At 57.9% G+C, this 22849-nt stretch overlaps 1 protein-coding gene and 1 long non-coding RNA gene across 4 annotated transcripts; one reads left to right on the top strand and one right to left on the bottom strand.

Moving 5' to 3' along the window:
* The first annotated feature begins 283 nt into the window (after positions 1–283).
* Positions 284–20920, top strand: RARG (retinoic acid receptor gamma). Of its 3 annotated transcripts, XM_027542995.1 has the most exons (10): positions 284–506; positions 1271–1337; positions 4494–4825; positions 15945–16093; positions 16304–16445; positions 17087–17247; positions 17438–17614; positions 18000–18204; positions 18824–18982; positions 19635–20338. In XM_027542995.1, the coding sequence occupies exons 3-10, from the start codon at positions 4642–4644 to the stop codon at positions 19832–19834; spliced, it is 1377 nt and encodes a 458-aa protein (XP_027398796.1). In that variant the 5' UTR covers positions 284–506; positions 1271–1337; positions 4494–4641; the 3' UTR covers positions 19835–20338. The 3 variants fall into 3 exon arrangements, with proteins under 3 accessions (XP_027398796.1, XP_027398794.1, XP_027398797.1); XM_027542993.1 differs by lacking the exon at positions 1271–1337 and having other exon boundaries at positions 19635–20920; XM_027542996.1 differs by lacking the exons at positions 284–506; positions 1271–1337; positions 4494–4825 and adding an exon at positions 11329–11601 and having other exon boundaries at positions 19635–20919.
* Positions 20666–22843, bottom strand: LOC113893202. Its single transcript, XR_003511245.1, has 2 exons — positions 21644–22843; positions 20666–21273 (listed from the first exon to the last, which is right to left on the bottom strand). It is a non-coding gene; the product is annotated as an uncharacterized LOC113893202 (long non-coding RNA).
* Positions 22844–22849: the final 6 nt, after the last annotated feature.

The raw sequence follows: 22849 nt of genomic DNA, 5'->3' as shown, positions 1-22849 counted from the left end.
GCCCAGGACACTGACCTCTTCTGCCAGCCTTGCCCGGCCTCCCGGGGACGGAGCCACGGAAGCCCAGCAAATGGGAGGGGCAAAGACCCAGGCGTCCCGGGCCGCCCCGCCCAGTCCCCCGCCCCCCAGCCCCAGGGCACCGAGGAGGGAGCCGGGCAGGGGCAGGCGGCAGGGTAGGGAGGAGCGAGGGCGGGAGGGGGAGGAGGGAGCCGGGCTGGGAGGGAGGTGGGGGGGTGGGGAGGGAGAAAAAGAAAGAAAATATTTTCCGTGTCCCCGCCTGCAGAGTCAGTGTGCGGTTTGGGAGAAAATGTGTCGGATATTTTGGGGCGGTCACGTGGGCGGGCGGGCTCCGAGAGGCCCCGGGACGGTCCCAGCCTAGAGTCCGTGCCCCCCCAGAACCCCCCATCACCGCGAGCCCCTGCCACTGCGACTCTCCATCCCCGCGACCGCCCGACGCCGGGACCTCGGGGCCCGGCGGCCTCCCTTCCCCCTCCCGCCCCCTCCAGGTGAGTCAGGCGGGGACGCAGGCTCCGCCGCCGCGGACGCCCGGGTCCTCCTCGGGCGAGGTGGGCTGGGGGCGGGGGCGCCGGGAGCCACGCCGGCTCGGTTCCTCCCCGCGCGGGTCTGGCTGTCCGCAGGGGTGGAGGGGGGCTTCCTGGCCCCGACTTGGGGGTCAGCCCTGAGGTGGGAAGGGATTGGGGAAGACAGCTGGGCTGGGCTGGGCTGTATTCACCCTTCATTGTGGTGAGTATTCTGGGAGAGCTTTGGGAGAACATTAGCCAGCGGGCTTCTATCCTTATTTCTGTGCCCGGAGTGTGAGGGGAGATAGGGTCCCCTCCTGCGGGGAAAGTCCACCATCCGCCTCCCCTCAGGCTCTCCTGGGGAATCTGAGGGGAGGATTTTTGGTCCACGCTGATCCAAGTTCCTCCCTCCCTAGTGGAATGGCACCACTTGGACATCAGAAGGGCCAGAGGCAAATGATTCTGTCCCTTTGAGTCCGGAAGTTTGGAGAGACAAGTGGATAGGATAGGGGTCTGTGTAGCTGAACCGCAGTGAATTTGAACTGCCTTGAACCGCAGTGCAGGAGTCCCTCTCTCAAGTCTGCAACCTTGGATGTGAGTCCTGGCTCCCTCCAGCCGAGGTGGGGGGCTCCTCCGGAGTATTCTTGAGGGGAGCCTGAATGGAACAAAGGCAAAGCAGGGAGACTGGGGAAGGGACCCAGGAGTTCCAGTCCCAGAGCCTTACTGGCGCACTGCCTCCCTGTTTCCAGCTCTTACAGCCCAGTTCCCTTGATCTGACCCAGGCTGTAGGAGGGAGTCTCTGCAGGTGGCCAGAGGGTAAGACTATGCTGGGGTGGGGGAGGGGGGCAAGTAGCCTGAGGAGGGGTCTGTGGGGCAAGAAGCTGAGATGGTGGTGCTCCTTCAGGGCCCACATCTAGGGCAGGTGATGGTACCAGTGCCGAAGTCTGAGGTTTGTACCCTTACCATCACTGCTCAGATGCTGACTTAGGGTTGAGGACCACAGGTGGTGTCTCATTTTCTTGAGGTGAGAAAAGAGAGGACAGGGGAGGGGGCAGGAGGCAGTGTGGGAGGGGTCCTGGAGCTTGGGTATCCCAAATAGACACATACTCTCGCACACACATATGCACACACATGCTGTGGCTTGGAGCCTAGTAGGCAGCACAGGGCACACACCCCCATCCCGGCACACCCCCACCCCTGGCTCAGAAAGCCACCCAACTGGCACCTCCAGTTCCCCCCTCTGCCCCACCCTACCCGTGCCCTCTGATGCCCACACACATTCCACTGGCATTGCCTGCCTGCCTCATGGGTACTGCCCCTCCCTGGGGCCAGTGAGGTAGAGGGAGGGCACACGGGGATGGGAGGTGGAGACTCAAGGGTCTGGACTCCCCCGAGGGTGGCAGGAGGCCAGGGAAACCCGGCCTGCCGTTGCCTCCTGGGGAGCAGACTGGGGGCCCAGGCCAGAGCAGAGGATGCCTGGGTCCTCCGCCCAGGCTGGGGATGGGGTCATGGAAAAAGGTGGTCGTGTTTATACAGAGGGGAGGGGGGCAGCGGGTGGAGAGCCGCCGACAAGAGCAGCTTTGTTCCAGGCTCTGGAGCGGGCAAGCCAGCAGAGAGACACCCCCGCCTCCATCCGGCAGCCCCCTTCATCCATGCCCTCCCCTCAACTCCACCTCAACTTGAAAAGAAGCAGCTTTGTAAGGGCCCGCTTTCCCCTGGTCAGCCCTCTCCACCTGAGGTGGCATCTTGGGAGGAAAGAAGTCCGTTCTCCCTTCCTCAGGTCCCCCTGAAGTACCATGGCCTCTGGGTTCCTACTTTAGGATTTCCTTTTACACTGTGTACCACTGTCTTCAATTCCTTGGTCCCTTCCTCTACCGAAGACTTAGGACCCTCCCCTTCTCTTCTCAGCAAGGCAGAGAAACCAAGGTTCAGAACTGGGATGAATCTCTTTCCCCTTCCTCTCTTCACTCAACTCTCAAGTTCCTTCTCTGAGGCAAAATAAGGGGAAGTTCCCGGGAGAGCTGGGCTGTCCTTCACTCACTCACAGCTTCACTCCTCCACAAGGACTAGGAGCCTGAGCATCCTTCTCTGGGACCCTCAAAGTCCTCCTGCTCTGCCCTCAGGGCTCTGTTTCCCACCCACAGGTGAGAAGCAAAGACAGAGAGTTCTGGACCACACAGCCAAGTTATCAGCCTAAGCCAGTTGGGGAGATGGGGGGACCTCTAGTAGCTTCTCACCCTTGGCATTGGAGGGGTTAATCCACCTGGAATGTGGCCCAGCCTGTTAAGCTGTGGCCCAGGGGCCTCAGGGGCCTGGACTCCTGGCTCTACCTTGGCTTAACCTGGGAAGAGGACTGCAGGGAATAGGGTAAGGTGAAGGAGATGAACCCTGGGGACTCAGAGCTCAGGTTTTTTTAGGACTTAGGGAGACCCTGGGTTGAAGAGTCAGGGTGCTGGGGATCTGAGTGGTGGCAAGTGAAGGGCAGCGGCTGCTTTATGCATTGGGACTGAGTGGGCTTGGGGTCTGAGTTCCTTTAACCGCCACGACAATCTACCTTCAGGAACTTGAAAGCCAAAGCAGATGAGAGATAAAAAAGAGAGGGGAAAAATGAAAAAACAGAGGTACAAAGATGGAAAGATATTGATCTTAGAAAGAGATGTGAAATACCCATTATCTACCTCTGGGGCTGCCTACCCCGAGGACTCTGTGTTTCGCTCTCTTCCATCCTCGCTCTCTGACCTTCTTCATCTAGTCCATTACGTTCTGGCTGGTAGAGGAGGCACCTAGGCTGAGATGACTCTCTTTCCCAGTCCCTAACTTCCGAGACAGGTGGGCGGTTCTGGCACTCCTAGGAGAGCCAACAACCTTCCCCTTATCAGAGCATCAGGAGAAGAGCCACCTGCCTAACCTAGGATTCTCACTTCCTCTTCCCACCCCCTCCTCGTCCTCCCCTGGGCTCAGGGGTCAGGCTATATTAGAGGAAGGGGGGATGTAGAGAGGGCTTGCTATATGCAGAGGGCTCGGAGAAGAGAGAGAAGAGATGGAGAAGCAAAGTGAACTGAGGACAGAGAGAGGAGCTTCCTAGCATCATGCCTGGCACAGAGCGGGGCTTCCATCAGCCTCCGTGCGCGTGTGAAGAGAGGTTAGGAAGTGAGGCGTCATTGGAGACATAGACAGACTAGGAGGGAGCACTGAGGAAGATGGAAAGAAAGGAACACAAATTAAAGGAGGTATGGCGGAAGAGAAGGGACAAGGAAAAAGAACATGAGATACACAAAGCCTTTAGTATGTGTCCTATATTATTCTAGACACTTTACATATGGTAAATTATTTAATCCTCATAATAACCTTATGAAGTGGGCCTTATTATTCACAGTTGGCAAAGAAGGGAACTGAGGCCCAGAGAGATTAAGTAACGTTAATACATCAGAGATCCCGCAGCTCGGAAGTGGTAGGGATCAATTCAGATAGTCTGGCTTCAGGATCTGTGTTCCAGAGAGGTGTAACATTTTATGATAAAAGTGTTAAAAAAGATATGGTCACTTTCTCCAGAGTGTAGAGTTTGAATCTTGGCTCTACCATTTACAGCCATGTGACCTTTAATCAGTCCCTTAACCTCAGTTTTCTTATCTGTGAAATGGGAATCATAATTCCTACTTTGCAGGATTGATGTGAGTGTTAAATCAAGAGTTCAGCCCATGATGGTGTTCAGTGGTCTCCTAGCTTAGGAGTCCTTTCTGCTGTGAGTCTAGAGGCTGTCATTCACCTTGTAAACTTAGTTTACCCTTTCTGGGTGAGTTTCTCTGAGCCTGCATCAGCTCCCACCCTATGTCCCCCACTGTGTACAGAGGGCCCTGAGCAGTACAAACTGTGGCAGCAAGGAGAGAAAAGACTAGCTGGGTGAGGGTCATGGGGCTTGAAACCTCAAAGTGATCATTCTCTCATCCCTCCTTTTCCTTTCTTTCTCCTTAGGACTCTTGGAGACCCAGTGAGCAGGCCAGGCAGGGCGGGCACGGAGCCTCCCAGGCCAGGGCAGTGGGCATGGGCGGGGGCTGTGGCTGAAGAAGTCCCCCGCCCACAGCAGACCCCAGGGGACTCAGCCTCCCACACTGCCGCGGCCATGGCCACCAATAAGGAGCGACTCTTTGTGCCTGGTGCCCTGGGTCCTGGCTCTGGCTACCCAGGGGCTGGCTTCCCCTTCGCCTTCCCAGGGGCACTCAGGGGGTCTCCACCTTTCGAGATGCTGAGCCCTAGCTTCCGGGGCTTGGGCCAGCCTGACCTCCCCAAGGAGATGGCCTCTCTGTGTGAGTCTCAGGGATCGTGGGGGATGAGGGCAAGTGGAAACAGGAGGGCATTGGTGGGTGGATGAGAGAACTGGTGTCCCCGTTAGGAAGGCAGGCAGGCTTAGGGCTTTGATCTAAAGGAGTAGCCATGAGGGGGTCTCGATATGGAGCAAATGAACATCTTTACGAATGCGAGTCCTCCTGTACAGCTAGGATGGGAAAGTGGCATGCCTAAAATTTGGGACTCTGAAATTGCCTCCTGAGCGAGTCAACTAGCAGGGAGAACCTCTTTGTATGGGCAGCCAAGGGGGGGTCTGGGGAAGTCTGAGGCTGCTGCCTGCCTGCAGTGGAGGGGTGTGGGGAGCCAGGCTGTGAAGTGGAGGAGCCTGGGAAGACAATCTGCTGACTCTTGGATCGAGAGGTGAAATTGTCCTGAATTAGGGGGAGGCTGCAAAAAAGAGGAACGGAATCTAGTGCCAGGTACCCAGAGATGTCTGGGGTCAGGAAACTTCCCTCTTGCTTCTGGTTAAGTGAAAGTCGCTCAGTGTCCGTGTCCAACTCTTTGTGACCCCATGGAATTCTCCAGGCCAGAATACTGAAGTGGGTAGCCATTCCCTTCTCCCGGGGATCTTCCCAATCCAGGGATTGAACCCTGGTCTCCCACATTGCAGGCGGATTCTTTACCAGCAGAGCCACCAGGGAAGCCCCTTGCTTCTGGGAAGGGTGGAAATAGCCACAGGGAAGGTAGCTCTTGTCTCATAAGTAATCCGGGAAAGTGGAGGGGGGTCCCAGCAGGATCCTCTCCGCCAGCCATGTGGGCTGTAGACTCCTCTCTCTCTCTCTCTCTCTCTCTCTCTCTCTCTGGCCCGGTGCCCACATGCTGTGCAGATCCCTGCTTGTCCCTCAGGCCTGCCCTCTTTGGGTGAAGCTGACAGCAGCAAGCTGAGGCCTCTCTTCTTCCCTCTGGGTCCCCTCTCCTTCCTCTTGGGAGTGGATCCTCCTCGCCGGGGTCATTTCAGGCATGGGTGCCCAGGAGCTGGAGGGCTAGGATGCTGGCCTCCATGGGATAGAGGGTCAGTGTGGGAGCCGGTGCAGAGAAGGTCCCACCTGGAAAGGAGGGGAGGTGATAGACAGAGGGGCAGCTCCAGAGAAACAGAAAGGGAGAAGAAAAGACCAAAAGATAAAGATAACATCCCTTATAGCTCCACAAGCTCAGAGAGAGGTGGAGAGAAGGGGCCTGTGTTCAGGAGCTGGCACTTGGAGGGTTGTGTGTGTGTGTGTGTGTGTGTGTGTGTGTGTGTGTGTGAAGGGGTGATTAAACAGGACTGGGGCTGGCAGCTCTGCTGGAAAGATCAAGCTCACCTAGAGAAGGCATGTGTGTGTGTGTGTGTGTGTGTAAGGCCATGTGCAGTTGTATGCACAGTGTGGCCCTGAGACGCTGCTCACACACAGAATTCCAGGGTTGCAACAAAGAGTCAGTGTGAGGAGTGAGGTGGTATTTCATGGGCTGCTGACGGTGTGTCTGGGGTTTGGTGAGGCCTGCTGGTGCCCTGTCTGTAGTCCAGCAGGGGTTATTTGGGTGGCATGCAGGTGAAGGAGGGAGCACAAAGCCCCCCTTTTTGTAAACCTCAGCTGGGCTTCCCCTACCTCATTTGCACCCCATGAATCTGTCCCAGGGTCTTGGAGGTGGGAGGGAACCACCCTCCCACATGAATGCCCTTCTTGCAAAGAGCAGTACCACTCAGTCCCTTGGGACTTGATTCTCCCATTTCCTCAGGCAACTAAGGGAGTGGGGGTAGAAGGCAGAGGAGAAAGAATGGTGTCAGGGAGAGTGCGGAGAGCCAGGAGCCAGCCCCCAGCGAAGTTCTCCATGTGCCCCTGTGCCCTGGACACGTGGAGAGCAAGGTCAGGGTTCAAAGTGAGGTCAAGGCAGGGGAAGGGGTCAGACTAAGCTGTATCCCCAAAGGCTGCCCTGAAGGAGGGGGGCTGAAAGAAGAAATCCAAGGGAGGAGCCAGAACCTGGGCTTGTAGCTGAGGAGGGTGCGGCTGGCAGCAGGGGACAGGCCTGGGCAGAGAGGTGGCGGTGGGGAGGGGAGGAGGGAAAGGCCTGGGTCCAGACAGCTACCTGGGAGTGGGGCTTGCAGCATCTAGTGGAAGAAAGGGAGGCAGCTGGGAGAGTCTGAGAGACCTCCCATGGGGCAGCAGTGGCTGAAGGGGGAAAGTGTAATCTTACTTGCCTTCCCTTTATGACTGGGCAATCTAATGGAAGGGGACTGGAGGCCTAAGTCAAAGCCATGCTCACCTGGTGGCTGGCTCTCTTTCCTCAGCCTCTGTTGCTGGTCTGTGGGAGGGAGGGTAGACTGTGAAGGATTCTGGAACTTAGCCCCGGGGCTGGCTCCTGGATCCCACCACTGGGTCCCCAGCACCTTGGAGACACTAATGTTGAGAAGGGCAGTCTTGCTTCATCTCTTGGGGTGCCGCGGGGGCCTGAGTGGGTAAGGCATCTCAGAACCGCCTGTTGGAGGAGGGGAGGGGAAGGGAACACGTGCTGCCAAGGCAAGCACAGGCCTGCATGTGTGGAAAACTGGAGGGGGGGGGTGTGTATGTACACATGTGCGAAGGTTTGGGTGTGCTTGCTCACTCATACACATGAAACCCTGGTGTCTGTGTCCCTGTGTATCTCAGTGTTATGACCACTGGTGTGGTCTGTGCTTGTTTTATCAAGACTGCAGGGAACAGAGTGTGATGGAAGGGAAGGGAAGGCCTGCCCTGCCCGCCTCCCCCTCTTTAGAAGATAGCTGGTGTCCTGACGACCTAGCCCTGCTTGTCCTCTGAAATTGGTGACAGTGTCTCTGGGTCACGGAGCCCAGGCTGCACCATACCAAGTCACATGGAGAAACTGAAGACAGGCTGGCACAGGAAGAAAAAGAGTTCTACTTAAAAGAAACTGAAAAAGAGAGACTCAGAGACCTAAACAAGAGAGGGAAATATACAGGCTGGAAGGCACAGACACAGAGAGAACCCAGATTCCGGGAGAGGCCAGGGCCTTGTTAAGCGGGCGGGCCTGGTGGTGAGCAGGCGGCAGCAGCGAGGCCTCCTCCAGGAAAAAACCCCAGCCGCTGCCTCCTTCCCCTCCCCTCCTGGTCTCTCCTGCTCAGGCTCGAGCTCCAGCTCCAGGCCGACACAAACGGGGCTTTGATTGCAACAGGAAACCTCTCTGGCGGGGGGAGCTGGGCAAGCCGCCGCCGCTGGGGCCCAGGCTGCACCCCCCTCTCCTGGCCCCCTACCCGGTCCCAGCCCCCATCCTGCCCAGCGCTCCTCACCGCCCTGCTTTGGGCCCCGGGTTCCTCATTCACACCTCCCTATCCCTCGGCTCCACTGCTGCCCCCACCTCCAGAGACCCCTCCCATTCATTGCCCTTCAGGTGGGACTCCTAAGTTAGGCTTACACTTGGGGTGGGGCCTTCTCTGCTTCGAAATGCCCCCTCTTCAGTTTTTTGAGGGAAGGTTTTGGAAGAAAACGAGAATTTAGTGTGAGGAATTCAGAGCCAGTTATCCTCAAGCCCCTTCCAGAAGGTGGCAGGAGGGGAGCAAAGGAGAGATGCAGAAGGAGCTAGCTGTCCCTCCCCTCCACACAGCCCCTTGATGGCCAAATGCATCCTTTCCAGGGTGGTCGAGGCTCTGAGGGGTGACTATGCCAGGCTCAGTGTGAAAGGCTTCATTAGTGGGGGATGGGGTACACTCTTCCTTGCCTCTGGGACCATGCTTTGTGGGGCTCCAGCTGGGAGGGGTGCACTTTGGTGGCAGGGATCATAGGGAAGGGGGTGAGTCAGGCAGCAGCCCCCCTTATACTCCCACCAGGCTGGTGGAGAACATCTGGTTCCCATGAAATGCTAGAAGGCTAATGGGTCTAATTGCTGCAATAAGGGCTGGGGGGACTTTGGGGAAAAGAGGGGGCACTAGATTCCCCCATCTTTTTACCTTCTCTTCAAGGCTAAGACTGTCTAGAGTGGGGGTTGGGGTTGGGGGTTAGGGTGGGCCTGACATCACATTGCCTAGTCCCTTCTAAGGACCCCTCTCCCTGCAATGCTTGGGAAACACACACAGATGGGCTGATGAGGAGTGGGGTGCATCTGGTGAATAGAAAGGGGGGCTATTGAGGACTCATGACTTCTCCGAGCCCTCCCCCCACACCTCCTGTGCCCCACTCCCAACCCCCCTCCCTGTGGCCTGGCCACTTCTGGTTCTAATTACCAACCAGGCAGGCCTGACTTAATTGGGACCTTTCAGATTTCTGAGGGGGAAGGGTGGGATGGGGTGGGGGAGACTGGCAGCCTGGAGTTGACTAATCAGGGCTTTTCCCCCCTTGTTTTGGGGGTACTCCTCATTTTGCACTTAATTGCTGTTTTTGCCACTGGCCAGGTTCTGAATCAGAAATCTGTCGCCCCTTTTTTCTCTTCGTGGGGAATGGCTGCATCCAGAGATGGTGTATTTGGGGTTGAGGGCAAGAACTGGGAGCTCAGGAAGGCTGAACTGGAAAAGACCAATACATTCCCTCTTCATCCCTGCTTCCAGCCCCCCAGTCGGCCCTGCCACCCCAGACTCCCCCATCCGCCAACCAGGCCCTCCTTCCCAGCCCAGCCCCCTTCAGTCCCCGGCAGCCACCCCGGCCCCTCCTCCGCGCCTGCCTTCCCTTCCCTCGCCTACTCTGGCACCCCTTCCTGCTCTTTATTCTTCCAAACTGGCGCCCCACTCCAGCGGCACCCCAGTGCGCCCCCCACCCGGTACAACAGATTCTTAGAAAAGCGCGCCCCGCCCTGGCCCAGCCACCGCCGCCGGGCGGGGGAATGGGCCGGGCCGGGCGCCGCTCCTGTTCCCCCGGCGCTCCCCGTGTGAGCGGCGCTGACAGAGCCGGCTGGGCCGGCCCGCCGGGCGGCGGGCGGGGCGCGGAGGAGGGGGCGGTTTCCGGGAGTCGCCGCCGCCGGCGCTGTCCCGGGGCCAGGGTCCCCGAGTCGGCCCGGCCCGGCGAGGGCAAACTCTTGACGTGGCCAAACCCCCGCCCCCTCACCCTCTTCTCCGCCGGGCGAGGGCGCTCAGTGCCCGGAAGGGGCCCGCGAAGAACGAGTGGGGCGGCCCTCGGAGATCCGAAGGGCACTAAATGTGGCACCAAAGGGGAGAAGGGGCAGTTTGCCACCGGTGGGGGTATCGAATGGCTTTGAGAACAGCTACCGACCAGACTCGCAGTTATTGCCGAGAGGGGCACTGGGCACTTGGGGGCATTGGCACTCTGGGGGAGGGGAGTTGGCACTCAGGAGGGCAGTGTGGTCTGAGACGCAGTCGGCACGGTGGGAGCAGCCTTGCGCCCTACAAGTGATGTCAGTTTCGAGGAAGGGGCGCTGGGAGAGGCAGTGGAAGCGCTCCGGGAACGTTAGCCCGGGGACGGGCCTTGGGGGCCTCGGAGGGAGGCGGCCCGGGCCGCGGCGGAGGGAGCACCGCTCGGGCTAGGAGGGGTGGACTCCGGCTGCGCAGGAGGGCGGGGGTACTCCACGGCGGCGCTGGCTGAGGCCTGGGCGGGGTGGGGCGGGGCCGGGTCAGGGGGAGGTGAGCGCGCCCGGCCACCCGCCCCGAGGGGGGTTCCCGGAGAGTTCACGGCGGGAGCGCGCTTCGGCCCTCGGACCGGGGTAGGGGGAGGACGGGAAGGAAGGAGCAGGCCGCGCGCGCCCAGCCGCAGGAATGTTCTGTTCGGCCCTGCGGCGCGCGCGCGGAGGGAGAGGGAGGAGCCAGGCCTGGGAATGAGGGGGTGGAGGTAGTGCAGGTCCCTGGGCTCTGGAGAACTGCCGCGCTCAGGGAACCTCCATGTTCCCCTCTCTCTCCCCAGTCCTCCGCGAAACCCCTGCCTGTACAGACTTGTGTAAAAAAAAAAAAAAGGACTGTTGGGGGGAGGGGGAAACTCGAAAGGAAATGCGTGTGCTTGGTTCCTCCACTCCTTCCCCCATCCCCGGTCGGGGCACGCGCCTGAGTGCAAAAGCTTGCAAAGCCTCCCGGCTGTAGAGAGAGAATCCTTGCAAGCATTCTCCCGAGCCAGGTGTGTCTGCAAAAACGTGTGTGTACACCTCTGATTTTATGCGCGTGCAGACATGCATGTGCACTATTGCATATTTGCAAATGCGTGGTGCCTGCCAAGATAAATGCATGCACGGATGTGTGTCTTAAGCAAGCAAGCGCGCGGCGGTGCGAGTGTGTGTGTATGTGTGTGTGTGTATGTGTGTGTATATGTGTGTGTGCGCTCCACTCCCAGCTCTGCTCATCTTGGTGCCCGGCCCCCTTAGCTCTCTAAGCCCCACCCCCCACCCCTCTGGGCTTCGCTTTTACAAAAGGTCTCCCCAGTGCTAGCTGCCGAGGCGCCCAGAGTGAGCTAGACCGCGGCAGGAGCGGCAGCCCCGGCTCTGCGCCCCGCCCAGTCCCTTTCCCCTGCTGGGGATCCCCCTCTTCCCCGCCCACCCCTTACCCCCCATGCAGCCCGGCGCCCTACGCTAGCCCTCCCCCTCCCCCCCCTCCAGGAGCGGGGCGCCGCCGGGGGAGGAGGGGGAATCGGCTGCGGGTTCTCGGTGTTCCCAGCACCCAGCTTCCCTCCAAGCCGGGTCGCGATGTACGACTGCATGGAAACATTTGCCCCGGGTCCGCGACGGCTGTACGGGGCAGGCGGACCCGGGGCTGGCTTGCTGCGCAGAGCCGCCGGCAGCTCCTGTTTCGCCGGACTCGAGTCTTTTGCCTGGCCGCAACCCGCCAGTCTGCAGTGTAGGTACCCGAGCTTGGGGGTGGGGTGTGGGGTGCAGGACAGGCAGCGGCTCTCGCTCTACATGTGTAAAAGGTGGACCTGGGGTGCAAGCGGGCATTCTGACCGTTTCCATGTGAGGGTCGGGTGTGTAGGAAAGAAAAGTACTGGCCCTTTAAAAGTGGGGGCCTCAGCGACTCCTTTGGGTGTGGGCAGTAGTGTTTGGAGTGTGTGTGTGGTTTCGATGGTGGGTATATAGCTAGGACCTGTGGTTGATGCCCCTCCAGGGTTCCCGGAGATAGGGAGAGGCCGAGGTGCGTTGGTAGTTTGTGTAGGCAGGTTCGTGGCCCCGGAGGGCTATGGCACCCAGTACCGTGGGTGGCGTTTGTGAAGTCCATGTGGGAAGTTGCGAGTGTAAAATATATATATTTCGTTTGCGGAGCGTGGGCATCCCTGGAGTGTGCAGCGCCTAGCTTAGGCGGTGCGAGTGTGGGTGCAGGGGTCTCTCCACGCAGCATCACCCTCCGCTTGCGTTGGCAGGTCCGCATGGCCCCGTGTGGAATTGTTTGTGGCGTGAGGCCGGGAGGGCGTGTGCCCTGCGTGGCCGCGGGGGCGGTTTTGGAAAGGGCTGTGTTGGAGCGTGCATCCTCTGGGTGTGCTGTGTGCGGGGTGGAAGGGGTTGTGCACACTAAGGCGGCCAGATTGGGTTCTGGCGCCCCCCTCCCCCACAGAGAAAAGAAATGTTAGGAAATGTGTATAGGGTTGTGTGCACTTTTTCCTATGGTTCCAGCCCACAACTTCAGTAGGAAGGGAAAAGCTTCAAGCAAAGTTTGTGTATGGTGAGGAGGGGAATGGAGGTAGCAGCGGCCGGGGAAGCAGGACTCCTGAGTCCCCAAATACACATCTTTCCCTCTCTGTGAAATGGGAGATGCCAGGCCTGGGGCCCTGGAACCCCTTTCCAGAGCGGTAATAAAAAGCCGGGGACTGAGAGGCAGTAAAAATGAAGTCCAGATGAGAGGCGGCTTTGAAGCCCGGGCCGAAGTGCCTGGCGGGGGTGGGGTGGGGGGGAGGAGCTGGGAGGGGAGCCTGGAACACCCCCGAATTTCCCCGGGGCTGGGACGGCGCTCCAGCCCGGGGATGCGGGACTGGGGGGCACTCTGGGAAGGGGCGGGCGGCGGGCGCTCGGGGAGTGTGCGCGCGGGGTCACTGAGCCCCCGCCAACGCGCCTCGCTCCTTGGCACACGGCAGCGCTGTTTACGAGATCGCTTTTTTTTTTTTTTTTTTTTTTGGGTCTGTTGGTTGCAGGGCAGAGCTGCTCAGATTTAACAACTGGGAGACTGGAAGAGGGAGGTGGCAAATAGGAGACCGAACTGTGGGGTGGGGTGGGGCAAGAAAGAAGACAAGTATAGCATTTAAAGGGTGGGGAAAACATAAACTAGTTACTTGCACCAAACCAAATCCTTGTGAATTCTTAACTTTCCGCTCATGGTCGGATAGGATGGGGATTTGGAGTGTGTTCGGAAATATACTGAGATGGAAAGAATCTCCCAGGAACGGTTTTTGTGGGGACCCGGCAAGGACCTGGTTTTTTTCAGGCCCAGAGAAACCCACGGGACTTGGCTGGCAAGTCAGTTTGGACCAACAGTTTTGGCTTCTAGGGCCTTGCGGGGGGTTCGGGCCTGCCCCACACACTTTCAGAGAAAGTAGTTTAGACCTATGTGTCTTGACCAGGGAAGGAAAGAAGTCCTTTGGTGTGTCTGTGAGTGCTTGGCAGCGCCAGCATTCTGGTGCTGCGTTGGCAGGCCACGGGTGTCTGTCTGGTGGCAGAGCTTCTTGCTTGCAACTGTGAAGCGAATGCTGGATGTTGTGTGTCTGCCTTGTGCATCCACCTCCACAGTGTGGCTGGAGTGCATGAGCCTCTGTGCCTACCTGGGTGTTCTGTGCCAAGTATAGGGGTATATGAGCTGGTTGGTAATGTGCCTGCTTTTGTGCCCTGTGTGTTGTTGGTGTGTGAGAGTGTCTCCAAGGAGATGTGTGTCGTCAGATTGTGAGTCCGGGCTTCTCAGCCCTGGGCCTCGCAGCTGGGAGTGTTTACAGCCGGTTATAAAGAGTTTGTTTGAAGCTCCGCTCAGCCTGGCCAGGAATTTCCTCAATTTCAGCAATTTGGGCTTTAAAAGGAGAAAAACCCAGAGCCCACCCCCCTGCTCCGCAGCAGGGGCCCCTGCTTAGCCCGGCCAGGCATCGTCATGGTGGGGTCTCTGCCCAGGGCTGAGAAAGGAATCTGAGCAGAGCTGACCCACTTAGCCTTCCTGTGCCCTTCGCTCCAGATTGACCAGAGCTGCTGGGCTGCACTTTAGGGTTCAAGGGTGAGGGTGTGTCAGAGGGGTACCGAGAAGGGACCACAGTACCTTGAGTACGAGAAAAGCTGCCCCTGGCCTGTCTCCCTGCCACCCCCACTCTCATGATTGGCTGGCACGGGCCCATGCCAGTCTGACCGCACCCAGGCCCTTTCGCAAGAGAGGAAATGAGGCAGCGCTCTGCGGGCAGGGAGGGCGTCAGTGCGGGTAAGCACCACCCCACGCACTGGCCTGTGGGCAGCACATGTGCCCTCAGACACTGGGGCCATCCTGAAACAAAGGCATCCCAGCCCACTCCCCATCTCCCAGCACCAGCACCGCCCCCCCATTTCCCGCCTGGTTCTGAATAGACTCCAGGCACCCTCCTATCCTCCACTCCTCGCTCTCCTTTTTCATTGGGGAATCTCACTCTAGCTAGATTCTTATGCTAATGGAGTGTCTGTGTGTGTTGGGGGCCGGGAGGGCTTCGGTCCTGTGGGGAGGATGGAGCTAATCCGGAACCCCAGCATCCTGGCATCCCAGGCCTTTCTGTCCTTCTGGCAGCCTGGGTGGACTTCTGACCAGATGGGCTACAGCAGCTTAGAAGGAAGAAGGTGTTCACGAGGTGGGTGCGAGCAAGGGACACTCGTTAGGCTTTAGGGTTTTCTTGCATTAACTTAGGCCTTCCAGGTTTGGGCAACTGGTCCTACAGGTTGAATAATTTACAGATTTTTTTTTTTCCCCACCCTCTGAAGACCCGACCACACACTCAAAAGAGGTTTACTCAGCAGCCTCCTAAACAGAGGGTGTCCTCTCCACAAACTCTCTGCGTGGCATGGGCTGAGATCTTTATTGAGCAGTGTGTAGCTTTTGCAGGGGAGGTTTAGGAGTGAAGACATAGCTCAGAGAGGGTCCAGAGGTACTCCCCTCCCCTATCAACCCCGGATACAACCCACTGTCACCTGACTTCTGGTTTGCTACACCCCAACAACTTCTAGACCTGAGAATCTGAGCAAACACCTGCCTCCCTTTCCTAACTTCTCTCACTCTTGGCCTGGCCAATTAGATCTAGACCTGAGATCTTCTGCTCCCCGCTCCTCCCTACTACCCCCACGCCCTCCCCACCCCCATAACTGGCAATGTGGCACTGGGCTGGCCCCATCCCTCCATAGGCCTCCATGTCTTCAGGTGTAACATAAGGCTTTTGCATGTGCCCTAACCTACTTTCCCAGTCCCTACGTCCCATTTGCTCCACTGTCTCAGCGGTTTCTAGGGAAAAGGACATTGGTGGTTATTTGGGGGATGGTTTGAGGGGGGACTGGAGAAGGAAATGGCAACCCCATTCGGTATTCTTGCCTGGAAAATTCCATGGACAGAGGAGACTGGTGTGCTACAGTCCATGGGGGCACAGAGTCGGACACGACTTGAGAGTGCACATGCACACACACATTGAGGGGGGAAAAGATCCGGGACTGTCTCCCCTGTACTGCTTGAGAGAGGATGAGGTTCTCTTCTACCTTCTGAGTCTCCTGGCAGGTGATTTAGCCAGGTGCTAGCCACAGGTGACCTGGAATTGCCTCTTCACCCCCAGATCTGTGGCCTCTTGAGCAGGAGAAGGGTAGGAGGGAGTCTGCTGACAGGGACCCAATGTGAGGAGTGGCTGGAGAGTTCAGAACCACAGGCCGATACCCCTTTACACACCCACTTTGTAGCTGGGCAAACTGAGGCCCAGAGAATTTAACTTCCGGGATGGCCTGGACCCAGAATTTGGAGAATTGAGCAGTTGTATAGGACATTATTATAGGGGGAGGTGGCCAGGTTGGGAGGTAATAGTAGTCATTTGAGGGTTTCTGGAAGTGTTTACTCTGGGGCTGTATATGGGTTGTTGGGACTTTAAATCAATGTGGTGGCGATGGTGTCATCACCGAGCCAGAGGAAGAAGTGGGAATGTGGGGTGTGTATCTGATGAGGATGCCTAGAGATCTGAGGGGGGCTTCTCCCCTGACCCTCACATCACTGCTTCTCCCCAGCGGTGGAGACACAGAGCACTAGCTCAGAGGAGATGGTGCCAAGCTCGCCCTCGCCCCCTCCACCTCCCCGGGTGTACAAGCCGTGCTTCGTGTGCAATGACAAGTCCTCTGGCTACCACTATGGGGTCAGCTCTTGTGAAGGCTGCAAGGTGTGTACGGGGTGGATGTGGGTGCATTGGGCATCCAGAGTTGACTGGGTGAGATCAGAGACTGTGTGTGGGTGGGTATCCCTCTGGGGTGGGAGGGATGCTACTCTGCACAGACGTGGCTGAGCCTGGGACCACCTGCAAGGCCTGCAAGAGGCTGATACTCCCAGCATCCTGCTTCACTGACCTTCCGCGCCTTACCCCCAACCCCAGGGCTTCTTCCGTCGCAGCATCCAGAAGAACATGGTGTACACATGTCACCGCGACAAAAACTGTATCATCAACAAGGTGACCCGGAATCGTTGCCAGTACTGCCGGCTACAGAAATGCTTTGAAGTTGGCATGTCCAAGGAAGGTAGGCCCTTAAGCCTGCCTGGGCAGGAGCACTCCTGTCCTAGCCTGTGGCTGCCACCCTCTTCCCACTGGCTGCCCCCACTTCCCTGACCTCTGTGATCAGCCTCCAGCCGCCCTGGAGTGCTGCCTCCTCCTCGGCCAGTCCTATTTGATTAGTTCCATTCACCCAGGAGACCCCACCCCTTCCCATTCCCTCTTCTCAGAGCTTAACCCTTCGTCTGAATGAGGGAATGGGGTTTACCATTGCACATTCCTTGTTTCATGGGCAAGTTGGGGGGCTTGCCAGTCCCCTCCCCTGCTCCCAGCACTGAGCCTGAGGTGGATCTGGGGTGCCCCCCCTCCCCTGCGCCATTGTGCTGCCAAGGCTATAAGTGGATATCCTGCCGCCTGCATATCCTGCCCCCCCTCCCCAGCTCCTGCAGGGTGACAGGAAGGGCAGGATGGAGCCGAATGGCCTGGGGAGGGAGCAGGGGCTGCAGGCCCTGGGTGGGGCTGGGGAGAGCCAGCCTGGGAATGGGAGCTAGTGTAGGAGACAGAGAACCTGACCGGGTCCCAGGGAATGGATGCTGTCCAGTGTGAGAGGGGATAGGGAGGGAGATTCTGAGAGTCCTGACCCTTTCCTCATCTGCCTCTACCCTCAAGCCGTACGGAATGATCGCAACAAGAAGAAGAAAGAGGTGAAGGAAGAAGGGTCGCTTGACAGCTATGAGCTGAGCCCCCAGTTAGAAGAGCTCATCACCAAGGTCAGCAAGGCCCATCAGGAGACCTTCCCCTCGCTCTGCCAGCTGGGCAAGTACACCACGGTGAGGAGTGGGCAGGGCCGTGGTGAGGGAAGGGGCCGCTGACTTTGGAGAATGGGTGGGGTGGTGTTGGAGGCCGTGGTCTGGCGCTGACAATGGTCAGGGCATCTGCATGCAGAGGGAGAGCCAGGGGTTTTGGCAAAAGGAAGACAGGATGAGCCTTAGTTTGCTTTCTAACCTGCTGTTGCTGCAGAACTCCAGTGCAGACCACCGGGTGCAGCTGGATCTGGGGCTGTGGGACAAGTTCAGCGAGCTGGCCACCAAGTGCATCATCAAGATCGTGGAGTTTGCCAAGCGGTTACCTGGCTTCACCGGTCTCAGCATTGCTGACCAGATCACTCTGCTCAAGGCCGCCTGCCTGGACATCCTGGTGAGTTAAACCCTGGCTCTGTCTCCCATCATAGCCTGACCCTCAGACGAGACCATGGAGTTGGTCCACACAAAGATTTCATTATTTCTGTTCCCCACTCCAATCTGGGACTCCCCCAGATATCCTTGAAACCCAAGCTCTTTTTTTGTCTTAATCTCTGCCCCTGAGATCTGATCCTAGACTTCTGCATGCCCTACCTTCTGACTTCTCTTCTCTTCCCCCAACTTCAGACCCTCCATCTGTCTGCCTTCCTTCTCCTGCCTGCTTTAGGTGGCCCTCCTTTAGGACCTAACTGCTTCACTTTTTACCTGTACCTCATGCTCTTTTCCCTCCCACCCTATGCGCTCCTTCGCAGAGACAGCACTAACCCTCCCCCCACCTCCAGATGCTGCGGATCTGCACAAGGTACACCCCAGAGCAGGACACTATGACGTTCTCCGATGGGCTGACTCTAAACCGGACTCAGATGCACAACGCCGGCTTCGGGCCCCTCACAGACCTCGTCTTTGCCTTCGCTGGGCAGCTCCTGCCGCTGGAGATGGACGACACAGAGACAGGCCTGCTCAGCGCCATCTGCCTCATCTGCGGAGGTGCGGGGGCGCCCCCTGGCGCTGACTCAGATTATTTTCCCACTGCACCCCACAACCTGGCTGGAGACCTTGGTCCCACCCCAGACTCCTCAGCTCCAGTTACAGACTGCCCAGCAGCCTGGAACAAGCAACGAGAAGAGGGGGAGAGCCGGGACGGGGGGCAGGGAGCTGAGGAGACCCCCGGTACTAGTGCTGACATAGAGATCTGTGCTTAGTCACTCAGTCGTGTCCGACTCTTTGTGACCCTATGGACTGTAGCCCGCCAGGCTCCTCTGTCCATGGGGATTCTCCAGGCAAGAATACTGGAGTGGGTTGCCATGCCCTCCTCCAAGGGGTCTTCCCAACCCAGGGATTAAACCCAAGTCTCCCGCCAGGTCTCCCGCATTGCGGGCAGATTCTTTTATTGACTGAGCCACCAGGGAAGTCCTGGGCAGGCTTTACCAGAGAAAACCACTTGCCAGAGAGGGGATGGTATAGGGATTGGAGCAGGGGAGATGGTCTGAGTGGGGCTCATGGTCAGGGTTTGGGGCCTGGAGGGCCATAGGGCAGGGCACCTTGGGATCAGCCCCTCATCACTGTCTTCCATGTCTCTCTCACTCACCTGTGCTTATCCCCAAAGACCGCATGGACCTGGAGGAGCCTGAGAAAGTGGACAAGCTGCAGGAACCGCTGCTTGAAGCCCTGAGGCTCTATGCCCGGCGCCGGCGGCCCAGTCAGCCCTATATGTTCCCCAGGATGCTCATGAAGATCACTGACCTCCGGGGCATCAGCACTAAGGGTTAGTCGGGAGCAAGCCTCCCCTCTGTCTTCTCGGAGCTGCCGGTCTCCCAGGTCAGGCAGAGACAAGAGCAGAGTGGGGTAGAATCAGGCAGCCTGCACTCGCATCCTCGCTCCGCTGCATGCTAGTGGGAACACTTGGTGCAAAATACCTTTCCTTTTTGTACCTTGTTTTTCTGTTTGTGAGGATGAAACAAGTTAACACACAACAGGCTTACAGCTGTGCTGAGTTATAAAGTTCAGTGCCTCCTGCCCTGGATGGAGCAGATGTTTCCAGCATCACAGGAAGGTTGATTGGACGCCTGGCACGCGGTGTTTGATGAATGTTAGTCCTAGTGATAAATGTTATTAAGAACAGCCATGGGCTTACGGAGGGGGTCCAGGGTGTGTGGCTGGAAGGTGGGCGCTGTGTGATCTTGGAGGAGACAGCCTGAAAGGAAAGGTGGGCAGTGGACTTGGCAGAGAAGACAGGCAGAGTCTCCAGGCAGAGGAGTGGGCCCCAGGAGCTCTACAGTAGAAAGAGGGAGAGAAAGAAGCAGACAGAGGTAACAGGCCTGTGCTGGGAGCCCCAGAGGGCAGTCAAGCAGAGTTAGGGAGGCCGCCGTAGGTGCTGTACCTCAGCCCCCCTGAACCTCCTTGTTCCTCCACTGCAGGAGCAGAAAGGGCCATTACCCTGAAGATGGAGATTCCAGGCCCGATGCCTCCCCTGATCCGAGAAATGCTGGAGAACCCCGAAATGTTTGAGGACGACTCCTCGCAGCCTGGCCCTCACCCCAAGGCCTCCAGCGAGGATGAGGTTCCCGGGGGCCAGGGCAGAGGGGGCCGCAGCCCCCATCCTGACCAGGGTCTCTGACTTCCCCTGCCTTGGGGGTTGGGGCTCCAGGCAGCAGACTGACCATCTCCCAGACACCGCCAGTGACTGGGGGAGGACCTGCTCTGCCCTCTCCCCACCCCTTCCAATGAGCTCCTTGTTTTTGCCAAAGTTTCCAGGGGTGCCTCTGTGTTCATCCCCATCTTGTTCTAACCGGCTCCCTCTCCAGTCCTGGGGGCCTGCCCTGTTCCCTCCAGGAGAGAGGGCAGAGGGGTGAGCCTGGGTTTGGACTCTGAAATCTTAGCACTGCCCCTCAGACACCAGGGTCCAGGCTCCCCAGGGCAGGAGGAAGACCCTTCATTCCACAGCCCCTTCCTCTGCTGGGTGCTTAGGCCTCTGGGAGCAAACAGGAACACTAGAGACCAAAAAGGGGGCCATAGGGGGAGGGCTGAGCCCATCCTCTTGCCCCTGTCCTTGGTGCCTAATGCTGCGTGAGGCACCTGCCGGGTGCATCCTGCCCGCTGTGCCCCATCCTCATGCCAGGTCAGAGTGGGGCAGCCCGGGCCCTGTTGGGGGGCGGGCAGAGGGTGAAAGGGACAGATGTGGATCACTCCGCACCTCTTCACTGGGGCCTCCGTTACAAGCCCCTCCCCCAGCCCTGTCACGTGCCTTGGGCCCCCCTGCCCCTCATCTCAGCCATGGGGCAGGGACCCTCCTACACTACAGAGGGGCCAGGGGGATCCCTCTCCCCCTAGTGCCTTCCCCCTTGACCCCCCAGAGCAGCTTGGCCCAGGGAGAGGTGGGGTGGGCACTGCTTAGCTGATCCTGCCCTGACCCAGAGGAAGCCTCTATTTATTTATTAGCTTTTGTTTACACCCTGGAATTGACCCCTTCCTCCAGGGGACTTGGGAGGGGGAGCCCAGGGCCCCTGTGACCCCTCCCTTCCTCCAATCCCGTTTGTATTTAGCTGCCAAATAAGATTCCCTCTGGCTCCCCTTTTTCTCTGGGGGGTCCGGGTGCTGTCCCCTCCCCTCTGTTTACATTTCTCCTCCACCCCCCGCCCCCCGCCCCGCTGTATCGCATATTGCTGAGTTTTCTATTTTTGCAAAATAAAGTGATGGAAACTCATGTAATGTGGCTCCCTGGGGTGGGGGGGAAGCAACTAGGGGACCTGGACAGGGACTGGATGAGGAGGGTGGGTTGTGCAGGCTCCTCAGGGCAACTGGGAAATAGGATGAGACACGCTGGGTGGGCGTGGTGGGAGAGGGACCCAAAGGGGGTCCACAAGGGCCCATCCTGAGCATCTGGGCCACCCATGTTCACCAGGCGTGGGTGCTTAGATTGGACTTTGTGAACCTCCAGGAAGGTGCTGGGCCTCAGAGGTCTTTAAGCTGTCCCCACCCGCAGTTCTGTAGACGTGCACATCTGCCCTTCTCTGTGGAGGGGGTCGTTGCCGTTTCATTTGGTTCTCAGGAGGGTCCCTGGCCCCAGAAGAAAAGAAGCAGGGTGTACATCTCAGTTACGGTGTGTCTGTTTTACGCCAGCCCCTCACCCCATGAGCCGCGCCACCCCCCGACCCCCATGATCCCAGGATCACCTTCTGAGTCAATCCATCTACCCTTTCTGAGCCCACCCTTCTCTCCATGACCCTGCTTGCCCTCCACGACCCCACTCTTAGCTTCTGTCCGAATTCCTCTCCTTGCCCCTGCATGCCATAGCCCCTGCAGCACCCCAATCTTAGCCCCACTGCCTTTGACCTCTGCCACTGCGCCCCTGGACTCTCCCTGGATCCCTGTGTCTCCCCATCAACACCCACCCCTCCCTTCTTCCCTGGGATAGCGCCTTGCCTACCTGCGCTTGGCTATCTCCCGAGGACCTGTGCACATAGGGAGAGAGGTTGAGGATGTGGGAGCAGGGGAGAAGAGGGGGGAAAAGCAGAAGAAGAAAGTGAAAGAAGCTCTAGAGGAAACCACAGGGCCTGTAGGGAAGGAGGGGTCATTGCTGTGGCAACCCTAGTTGTGGGGGAAGGGCAAGAGGTCTGAGAGCCAGAGGCTGGCTGAAGCCTACCCAGAGGAGGACCCCCTTCTCCCCAGTTGCTCCTCTGGCAGCTACACCCCTCCCCTGACTTGGTGTTCATTGAACACCCTGCCAGGAGATGGGCTCTGTGGTCCCTGCACAGTAGAGGAGACAGACCTGTGAACAGACATCACGTCCAGTTCCTTGTAAAACTCCGTGGTCAACTGCGGGCCTCAACCTCTTCCCGGCAGCCTCATCCTTGCCCGACTCCAGCTGCCATGTGGGTACTCATTTTTGCCCAGTTCACCTCTGCCACCCCCATCCCAGGCTCCACCACTGTTTGACTCCTTGGACTTCCAACCTCATCCTTTGAGCCTGGCCCTGTGCCAATGTCTCCCAGGCTTTCCAGCGTCTGGATCTTGAATTTTTCATTCTCCCATTTCTATTACTTCTCACCCATCAATTCTCACTCTTATCCAGCCAGTGATAAGTGCCACCTTCTCCACTAAACAATTGATACAAATAATCTCATTTCATTCTCAGAACAATCATATGAGTTTCACTTGACAGATGAAGCAGCCACAGGAACGGTAAGTAAATAACTTGGGGCCCCATTACTGGTAAGTGACAGAGCCAGGGATTTGAACTTGGGCAGTTTGGCTCCAGAGTCAATGTAGTTAAGCACCCACTCTAAGACAGTGGGCGCCAGGTTTTCAGAAAGAACAATAGTCATTAACATTCCCCTCCTACAGTACTTACTGCCTCCATATTTCTTCCTTCCCGTCATGTTCCTGTATGAGGAAGTAGAGAAATCATCAATTTGGGAGGCAGGCAGATCTGGATTTAAATCCAGATCAGCTAGTTTGCTAACTATGTGATCTCGGGCAAAATTCTTTACCTTGTACTTCTAAGCCTCTACGTCTGTAAAATTAGGGGGCTGGGGGAAGTTTCACACCTATGTCATGAGGTTCTTGTGAGAATGAATTATAACATTATGATGGTACATCCAGCGCACAATAGGTACTCAGTAGATGAGCTTCC

The sequence above is a fragment of the Bos indicus x Bos taurus genome, chromosome 5, assembly GCF_003369695.1.
Source record: "Bos indicus x Bos taurus breed Angus x Brahman F1 hybrid chromosome 5, Bos_hybrid_MaternalHap_v2.0, whole genome shotgun sequence".
Classification (NCBI taxonomy): Eukaryota; Metazoa; Chordata; class Mammalia; order Artiodactyla; family Bovidae; genus Bos; species Bos indicus x Bos taurus.
Note: the sequence above shows the minus strand (reverse complement) of the source record. Positions and strands in the feature narration are given on the sequence as shown.

What these genes read in the sequence shown, in the direction of transcription:
- RARG (XM_027542993.1), top strand. Translation starts at nt 4,642, where the DNA reads ATGGCCACCAATAAGGAGCGACTCTTTGTGCCTGGTGCCCTGGGTCCT. An exon ending in AGCTGGGCAAGTACACCACG is followed by an intron (nt 17,248 to 17,437) that starts GTGAGGAGTGGG and finishes CTGTTGCTGCAG; the next exon opens with AACTCCAGTGCAGACCACCG. An exon ending in CCGGGGCATCAGCACTAAGG is followed by an intron (nt 18,983 to 19,634) that starts GTTAGTCGGGAG and finishes CCTCCACTGCAG; the next exon opens with GAGCAGAAAGGGCCATTACC.